Below are 9,607 nucleotides of genomic sequence, written 5' to 3'. Positions count from 1 at the left end.
TGGGCCTTCTCCTGTGGATGCGGAGGCACCAGGACGCAGTGCGTTAGACTGGTAGACAGGTACAAGTACATGTAGATAGGTAGGTTGAACATGAGAGACAAAGTCCTGTGCGCCAAATGCCATCCGCAGAGAAGCAGGCAGAACAGCGGAAGAGGCAAGAGGTAAGAGGCGAAGAAGGAGGATACAATTTCAGTCATCCAAGCCACATGTCTCTGTACCTACCAACGTCTCCTCATCTTCCTGCTCTTCTTTCTTCGTCTTCTCCCGCCTCCGCATCCCCAACTCTTGCCGCACCCCATCCACCAAGCTTGCCATTGCCACTGGCAACGACTCATCTTACATCATCTGAGGTTGCATTGGAGGGGCATCACATCGCGCTATGAGCGGGAGGATGTGACACCTACCTCGAGCGACCTGGAGGTGGACGGGGGAAGGGGGGGCTCCAAGGGCTCCTGCCTGCACCTTGCGCCTGCAACTGCACATGGTATTCCCCAGAATGTGACTGCTCAGAATCTTTTTGGGGCCAGTTGAAGGACAGTGCGCTGCTCTTACCACACTGGTCCTGCCGTGAGCCAGTGTACTTGGCATCGCCCAATGCCAAGCGCACACTGAGCGGCTTCACTCGATGTGGTTGACGTAGTGGTGGGCTCCAGGCGGAGCCCATCTGGGTCGCTCCTGCAGAGAGAGACCAGGGAGGCGCTGGCTGGGTGGACACTCGGTCCATGTACCTACAGTACAGGCAGGGGCTCCTTGGGGCCTTATCGTGCCAGGACCATGTGTCTCTTCTCTTCCATTGGCTGTGTGGGTTGTGACTGCCACAATCTATGGGTCTCCACAGCCGGACATCGCTGCTTTCCTCTTTCTGACGCTGCTTTTCCGCGTTAGGCCAAGCCTCACGCTCCTCCGCCCGCCGTCGTCTCGTCTCGCCGTGACATTTCTGGTGAGACTCCAGTGACCAGCCTTGCCAGTCTTGTCAGTCCACCACTAACCAACCCTTGGGCCATCGACTCTTCGCGATCCTCAAACTCCCGCCATCTCCGCGGCCAGGTTGGAACCCCTCCCCCTTGTCGCGTGTGTCACCTCATCAATCATCAAGCCATGCGTCAATGAACAAGGCTCGGGCCCTGATATCAATCTGTCGATCAGGCCTTGGCTTGATTCTCGTTGGAAACCTGGCTTGGCGAGCGCGCATTTGTTCAGCGAGCAGAATAGCGAGCAAAAGACAGACTAGACGAGCGCCCGACATCGGCAGCATCGGCCACCACCAGCAACAACAAAAAAACCCAACATGGCTTTGAACAGTTGCGCCCAACAAAGCAAAACTAAGGTCCTCCGCCGTCGCCGCCCGCCGCCGCCTCCGCCGCCTCATCCTGTCGATCCCATCAACTTGACAGACAGCAACCAACCTTGGGCAAAAGCACCTGCTCGCTTGCCTTCGTCGCCCGTCGCCCGTCGCCCGTCGCCCGTCGCTCGTCGCTCGTCGCTCGTCGCTCGTCACCCGTCACCCATGTCGCCGTACCAAGCCAAACTCCTCCTTACGTCCCGTTCGCCAGCGCCGTGCTGCTGGGCTCGCCTATACTTGTCCATGCTCACTGCCTTTGCCGAGCTGCCCTGCGAGTACAAGCCCATGGCCAGAAATAACGTTCAATGGACATCGTCGTCCTAGGTTACCAAGCTGCTGCTGCATCGCGTGCGGCGGGAACACAGCCGCCCCTCATTGGACCATCTGGACGCCAACCCATCCGCACCCTGGGTGCCACGCCCAACCCATCCGATTCCCAGCAGCCCAAGCCAGGCTTTGTCCTGCAGCACCTATTAGCCCGAGCAGCAGGGAGGGAGAGAGAGAGCCCGAGATAGGGGCGCCGCCGCACCTCCAATTCGATTGAGCGAGGTCAGATCATGTCATGACGATGCGGCCTCTTTTTCACGCGTTTTTCTCTGGATCAGGTCGTCTGCAGGTCAGCCCCCCACACCCTCATGGTAGAACAGCATTGTGATTCCATGCGAGGTTGAAATCTCTTGTGACACTCTTTTCGGCATGGTAGCTGAAGCCTGCAGCGACCAAAGCAGGTCAATCGGGCCCTTTGCCCGTCTGCCGATGCCTATCCACTATGAAGCCCAGGATGGACCTGCATCGTCGTACGGACCATTGCCTCGTCACAACCTCGGGCAGTACGTGCCTAATCACTTTTTACCTCGTCTCCACGTTGCTGCATACTACTGCCACTGCTGCCACTGCTACCTCGTCTTCTTCACCACTCGGCCACATGTTCACCAAGACCAGGGGAATAGGTTCGCAATGAACCCTGGCCTGGAGGTTGGTTGGGATCGTCAAGTCCACATCGCGCTCTACATGTACCGTCGTCTGCCCCATAAGTGACCCCTTCATCACCCGGCAACAGAGCAGGGCAAGGCAAGGAACATGCACCAGGTGCAGTCAGTACCATGTCCTTCACCTTGTTGTATTGCCTGCCACGACTAACGATCCAGCAACTTTCGAGCAAGTTTTCGACGCCTTTGCCGCCTCTAATGCTAGGCCGGCGCGTCACAGTAATTGACGATGCGACCACCACAAGCGTAAGCTGCCTTCCTTCACCCAACCAACACCATCGTACCGGGCCCCCTGAGAACGCTTTTGCCTGAGTTCGTAGGCTGACCTAGGACATAGAGCGCACAGTGCTGAGCCCCCCCCCTGAGTCGTCGCGTCGATCAAGGCCACCACACCCTTGCCTATCGACGCCCAGGTGTTTTAGCGTTCTGATAGCGGTAGCGCGGCCCATGGTTCGTGACCAGGCATCCCAGTCTGTGCTCTCTGTTGCACCCTTGATTTCCCTTACGTTTTCCTGGACTCTCAGCCAGCGGAGACAAAATCCCATTGCCGGGCTTTCACAGACCACTGCTTGTCGGCTATGATGTATTTGATTGCAGTGCCGGCTGCACCTCATCTTCATGCTCGATGTTTATGCCCAAATATATAACGCTTCAATATTCACTGGATTATTGAAGCGCTCCAGAAGACCTACAGCAATGACTCGTTTAGAGGCAGACAAGACTCGCACCCTACATCGGCAAGCAACGGTCCGATGGTGTATGAAAGCAAGCGCCTGCATATCAAAGACCAACAACATCAGACATGCGTGGCAGCACCGGAATCGCCGCAGGCGGTACGCACCAGCAATGCCAGCAATGCCTGCGAGAGCCGCTGCCGGGCGGGCTCACGATGTTCTTCGTTTGCACTGTTGAAAGCGGACGTGCCAGTCTAGACCTGTCAGATCCTGCCTGTGCGCCATGGCCGGGTCTGGACCCGGGTCATCGTGGATCACAAAAAGCAGCAGGGGCCACTATCGTGAGTTGGCCCCCTCTTCCGCCGACTCACGATGGCTTCGCAGTTCGTCCCAAAGAGGGAATGACCGCCCTGTGCAAAACGCACTCGTCGTGACATGGCACGGCATGGCACGGCATGGCACGGTACGGCAAAGAATGAAGGTTGCTGTGTCCTTCGCCTTTTCCCCCACACATTTTCCTGGGCTCGCCGTGATAAGACATGCGGAATGGCTTCGAATCGCATCACTTCACGCGCCTTTCTGGCTCCTACCCAAGATCGTTGGCTTCTCTTGTGGCCGGTGATTATGGTGCAACGTTTGCGCTCTGGTTTCGTGGGGAAGTCTATCTTTTCCGTCCACTGCGTATGGGAAGTTTAACCAGTTCACGAATCCCACTCGCGTCACATTCCAGCAGTTCGGTCGCCTCTGTCTTCACACCGATGGCATTCACAACTTGAACGGGAGCTAGTAACCGCCCGCCCGCCATGCGTTTCGGCGAAAGTAGCTCAGCTGTCATAGGGAGCCCTCCACGGGGAAAGAAGAGCTAGATCGGGGGAGAAAAAGCTAGGCGAAGAGCTTCATGTCCCTCAGTTCGTCAACAAGTCCACATACTTGGTCCTCTCAAAGAAAGGACTACATGAGGAAAAGGGGATGACAGGGATCAGGACCTCGTTGCGAGCCAGCCCCGCGTGATATTGCCCTAGACAGGCTCTGCTGCACCTCCGCGATGTGACTGCTCACATTCCGGCGGGTACAACCTCCGTGGACTTGTCTCGTCACTCTTTTAGACTTTCTTCACATTTGTCGGCATGTGCTTATCACTTTTCTAACCGTCACCACTGGATTTTTGGTGGCTGACGGGTCCTTGGCCCATTGCGCGCCCTCGTTGAAGCCGGTGAGCGATGCTTCAGCAGTTCATTGTGAGCCATGACCCTCGGCCTGAGTCCGTTTTGCTTTTGTAGCGCGCTCTTGGTATGCCACACCGCCCTGGCTGAGCTGGAAAGGATGTGGCACACGAGTTGACCGGTAACGCACAAGTCATGCCTTTGCATGCCAGCCTTGAATGTACGGCCGCACCCCGACGAACAAGAAGAATAGAAAAGAAAACACAGCGGCGGTCCGATCGACTTGCACAGCTACCATGCATGCAATACATCGAACCGAGGGGCGTCCCGTCTCTAGCCTGGCTCCGCGTGGTGGTGCGCTATGCCAGGAGAGAAAGAAGCAAGCTGCGTATGCGATCGACACGAGCAAGGGGAAGATGGGACAATGCGGAGGGGCCACGAGCAGCATCCATTCGCCCAAGTCGCAGCCATCAACAAAGAGAGGGATGGTGCCGATTTGGTTCAGCTGGTCGGACCATGGTCCGCCTTGTGATTGGTGAGGCGTCGACTGTCGAAGGAGGAACGGCGATGTGATGCAGCGAGTCCGATGCTACCCTGCTCTCAACGTTCAGTGAGGCGAACATGCTCGTAGCAGGACACCCGTGCGGCCTCTGAGTGGTTCTCACCTCCAAGGCTCATCCTGGCGACCACTGCCTGCGCTCCGAGATGTGGTGATCAGCCGTGCATCGATCTAGGAGGCTGACAATATGCTACTGCGCGTCATCTGCCATTTTCAACCACAATGGATATACTCTCTCGATGATTATTCCGCAAGACGAGGGCTGCATGGGCGTCATGATGGAAGTAAGATGGCCAGGTTTGTGTTCTCAATACGAACGCACCCTCACCGGATGCGCCGCCCGCAATACTGACGACGCCCGTTTCAGGCCTAGATGCAAGACATGATGGCCAGCACTGGTCTTGTGCAAAGGGGAAAAAAAAGACGGCAGCCACACCTTCCTGCGACGCCGCGCGCTCGTAATATTGGCAGCCAGCCATTCCATCTTGCGCTCCGAGTCTCTCAAGGTGGGTGCCGTGAGCAAATCTTCAGCCAGCCAGCCTTGGATGCATTCGGCGAAGGAGGTGGATTGGAGCAATCTGTCGATGACGCCGCACCGTAGTGGCTCAGCCGCACGCCGACTTGTTGGTGGTGGGCAATGGTGTCTCACTCCGGGCTGAACCCATGAGCGCAGCGGCAAACACAACCTGGTTCAGGACTCTGTTCACTTGGCCATGCCGCCTGGTCTGGCCAAGTAGGAATGAGCCATCATCCCCCTTTACAAAATCCCGGATCTCTTGGGACATCCGCGGCAGTGCACCACTCACAACTGCTCGCCCGGCTGGGTGGCCACTCGGGTCCCGCTTCGGCACTAGCCAAGAGTGTCTCACTGCCTTTGCAGCCTTCTCGCGTGCCAGGGTCCAATGATACATACGGAACGGGTGTTGCGCGAGGGTTGCGGGTCGCGCGGGGAGGCGGCTTGCGAGAACCTCCTGACAACCCAGTGCGTGATTCCCCTCCCCTATTGATCATATGCTGGTGAGGCTGTTCTCCTTTTGGGATGCCTGGTGGAAGACTAGGGGAGGGGGCTCAAGCACGGGGAAGATGTTGCGTGCGAACGATGACGATATCATGATGGCCGCCTCGCAAGCTCCGTTACGACTATATGCGGCAGATGATCGATGGATTCAGCTGGGGCGCTCCTCGATGCAAGCTCGTGACGGGCAACAGACTCTCCTGGTGTGAACAAATTGCGCGTCGTTCTTTTGTTAGTTTCAGAACATGGTGCCGGCCGGTGTCATTGCCATGATGATGGCCTGATTCTTTCCAACACTGGCCATGCTAGCGATATCATACAGGTAGCAGTACAAGAATATGTGTGTTTGTGTCACGGCGCACACATGCACCTCGCGAACAGGTTCACCGACCGCCACCGGCGCCTAAAAGGCCGTTGAGCCAGGAGCCGATGGCTGAGGCCCGATCGCTGTTAACGCCGCCTCCGCGAAGGCGCTCCACCCAGTCGTCGACGTCGTGTATCTTGGCATCGGCAAGCGATGCAACTGACCACTTTTCGCCCGCAGGCGACGTGCTGCCGAGGACGAAACTCTGCAGCACGCCCTGGCGAGCTTCGAAGCTCAGGTTGAACTGTCGCTGTTAGCCATGTTTGAGAGAACGGCGGTCTTTCTCGCAATGGTTGTGTGGGGAAAAGTAGCTACTCACGTCGTCAGGCAGCGCTGGCCTCGGCCTCGGGTCGTCCTCCGTGGGCCGGGTCGAGAAGGAAAAGAGCGGTGTCTGTCCGTAGAGCCAGTCTCTCGACTAATGTTGCGACGGGGCGATTAGCAGTCTGCGAGGGGGGAATACGGTGCAGCCGATGGCGGGTACTGCTGGTGCCAAAACTCACCTGCAGCTCCTTCATGCCCTTCCGCACGCTCTCCAACTCGGCGGCGTCCTCATTCACCTCAGCAATGACGTCAAAGGCACCATACATGGCGCCAAACTCGCGGACGACGGCCCCCTCAAACTCCTCGTTGCCGACGCCGACGTTGCGCACCGGCGAGCGCACACTCTCGACGCCGCGGCCCTTGATGAAGGGCTCGGCGGGCGACCGCAGCATCTGCCCGATGGACCCGAGGTTTGGCGACGACAGCAGACACGTGCCGTGATGCAGCGACCGCAACCTCGTTAGTTTGTACGCCGACCCGGACACCTTGAACGTCGCCTTGCCGTCCTCGGGCCCCCTGTTGGCGGCACAGGTTTCGGGCGCCGGAGCTGACGAGGCCTGCGGCAGTGCCCTGACGCCAGCCTTTTTAGAGCCAGCATCAGCATCAGCGTCAGCATCGATGCCAACGTCGACGACAATGTCGTGGCGGCAGTTGACGCGGGCGCCGGGAACGCCGAGACCACGGAGGGCGCGCACGACCATCTCGGCGTGGCGGTCGCGGTCAAAGGCGGCGGGCGGGCAGATGACGCTAAAGTTGACGTTGCCGGCATCATGGAAGACGCTGCCGCCGCCGGAGCGTCGCCTCACGAGGGTGACGCCGGCGGCGTGGCCGTCCTTGCCGTCGTCTCCTCGGCCTTGGGTCGCGGGGCGGGGGACGTAGGCGTGCAGCAGGGGCAGGTTGAGCTCGAGCCAGGGGTTCTGGTTGCGGCCTATGACGACGCTGGGGCGGTTCGTGTACAGGAAGAGCACGGTGGATTCGGAGGGCGTCGTCTGGAGGAGGTGGTGCTCTATGGACAGGTTGAGGAAGGGGTCTGACGAGCGAGAGATGTAGACTTGGGTTCTGGCGGTTGCGACAGAGGCCAGGGGCGAGGGTCGTCTGGGAGACGGCGAGGAGGAGAATGGTCTGGATGAGTGGAAGAGAGGGCGTGCTCTCGGGGGCCGGCGGGAGATGAGCCTCATGGTGACGGCTGGTGTTGGGGAGAGCATTGTCATGATGTGTTGTGGCGTCTCATGATGATCGGGGGATTTGGGTGGCTGTTAGCTTCGTCGATTGCAGGATGTATGAGGTGTGACGTCTATTGACAGACATTTGCGAGGGAACTGTGCTGGTATTCCGATGGCGATGAGAAGAGTTGACCCAGATCGCGAGAATGATGATGGATGTCCTTGAAAGCTCGACCGACCCCTGGACCTCGAGCTGATGAGTGTATGCATTTAAACATATACTCATGGAATTCATTGATCAGAACACAACTACCGGGCCCACCGCTGTACAGGGGCAGACCCCTCCCCCGCCGCGATCGGCTTGACGGCACCCCCCAAAGGAAAGCGCACCACCATGACCAGTTGCTGTTGCCATTGCTGAATCTTCGTTGAGTCACGACCCTGGAACCTCTGCCTCCGTCTCTTTCGTCTTCTTCTCCCCTTTTCTTTTTCTTCATCTCCTTTCCCACACACCAGCAGACATCAGAGTCATCATGTCGACTTTCGGAACCTACTTCAAGGTCACCACGTGAGTCAATTGACAGACTGGGCATTTTACATGGCCGCCCCCGCCTCCGCCAAACACAAGGAGCTGATAATGGTTTCCCAGCTACGGCGAGTCCCACGGCAAATCCGTCGGCGTCATTGTCGATGGGGTGCCCCCTGGCCTCGCCCTCGACGAGTCCGACATTCAGCCCCAGCTTACACGTCGCCGGCCCGGCCAGTCTGCCATCACAACACCCCGCAATGAGAAGGACCGCGTCACCATCCAGTCCGGCACCGAGTTTGGCTACACCCTGGGCACACCGCTTGGCATGCTCGTGCCCAACGAGGACCAGCGTCCCAAGGATTACGGCAACAAGACGATGGACCGTTTCCCGCGTCCCTCGCACGCCGACTGGACCTACCTCACCAAGTACGGCATCAAGGCTTCCTCCGGAGGCGGCCGCTCCTCGGCGCGCGAGACCATTGCCCGCGTCGCCGCCGGCGCCGTTGCCGAAAAGTACCTGCGCGAGGCCTACGGCACCGAGATCACGGCCTTCACGACGAGCATCGGCAACGTCCACCTCTTCCCGCCGACCCCTGAGCACCCCTCGCCCTCGACGAACCCCGCCTTCCTCTCGCTCCTGCAGACCATCGACCGCGCCACCGTCGACAAGTTCCTGCCCGTGCGCTGCCCGCACACCGAGACGTCCGAGGCCATGAACGACTACATTGCCGGCTTCCGCGACCGTGACGACTCGATCGGCGGCACCGTCACCTGCGTCATCAAGAACCCGCCCGCCGGCCTCGGCGAGCCCTGCTTCGACAAGCTCGAGGCCCTGCTCGCCCACGCCATGCTCAGCATCCCGGCCACCAAGGGCTTCGAGATCGGATCGGGCTTTGCCGGCTGCGAGGTCCCTGGCTCGACGCACAACGACGCCTTTATCCGCGCCCCCGAGGACGACGCCCGCGCCGCCGCCGAGACGGCCCGCCTCGGCATCCCGCGCTCCAAGCTCACGACCAAGACCAACTTTAGCGGCGGCATCCAGGGCGGCATCTCCAACGGCGCCCCCATCTACTTCCGCGTCGCCTTCAAGCCCGCCGCCACCATTGGCCAGGACCAGACGACGGCCACCTACGATGGCGAGGAGGGCGGCGTCCTCGCCGCCAAGGGCAGGCACGATCCCTGCGTCGTGCCCCGCGCCATCCCCATTGTCGAGGGCATGGCCGCCATTGTCATCATGGACGCCCTCATGGCCCAGCACGCCCGCCAGATGACGAGGAGCCTGCTGCCGCCTGTGAAGAAGCCGGAGGCGTAGGAGGCCGGGGTCGGCGGAGTTTGTCGAGTGAGACGTCAAAAGGGGGAGAGAGAAAGTAAGACATTGAAAGGTAGAGAGAGAGAGAGAGAGGACCGCATGTTGGCTAGAGCGCGTGATATTTGTTTACTGTATGCCGTGTCAGAACTCATGGGCGTTCAGAATAAAAGTATAGATCC

General features: G+C 59.1%; 2 protein-coding genes across 2 annotated transcripts; one reads left to right on the top strand and one right to left on the bottom strand.

The window, feature by feature from the left end:
• Nucleotides 1-6,125: 6,125 nt before the first annotated feature.
• VDAG_07696 (lipoate-protein ligase A) lies at nucleotides 6,126-7,632 on the bottom strand (the record flags this gene model as incomplete). The annotated part of the gene is made up of 2 exons (XM_009656601.1): nucleotides 6,126-6,356; nucleotides 6,607-7,632. 2 exons carry the CDS (start codon nucleotides 7,630-7,632, stop codon nucleotides 6,126-6,128), a joined length of 1,257 nt encoding a protein of 418 aa, XP_009654896.1.
• A 491-nt stretch (nucleotides 7,633-8,123) lies between these two features.
• Nucleotides 8,124-9,431, top strand: VDAG_07695 (chorismate synthase; the record flags this gene model as incomplete). Its single annotated transcript, XM_009656600.1, has 2 exons — nucleotides 8,124-8,158; nucleotides 8,240-9,431. 2 exons carry the CDS (start codon nucleotides 8,124-8,126, stop codon nucleotides 9,429-9,431), a joined length of 1,227 nt encoding a protein of 408 aa, XP_009654895.1.
• Nucleotides 9,432-9,607: the final 176 nt, after the last annotated feature.

Source organism: Verticillium dahliae, genomic scaffold (genome assembly GCF_000150675.1).
Source record: "Verticillium dahliae VdLs.17 supercont1.17 genomic scaffold, whole genome shotgun sequence".
Lineage (NCBI taxonomy): Eukaryota > Fungi > Ascomycota > Sordariomycetes > Glomerellales > Plectosphaerellaceae > Verticillium > Verticillium dahliae.
The sequence above is the reverse complement of the archived record's forward strand: the minus strand, read 5'-3'. Positions and strand labels throughout refer to the sequence as shown.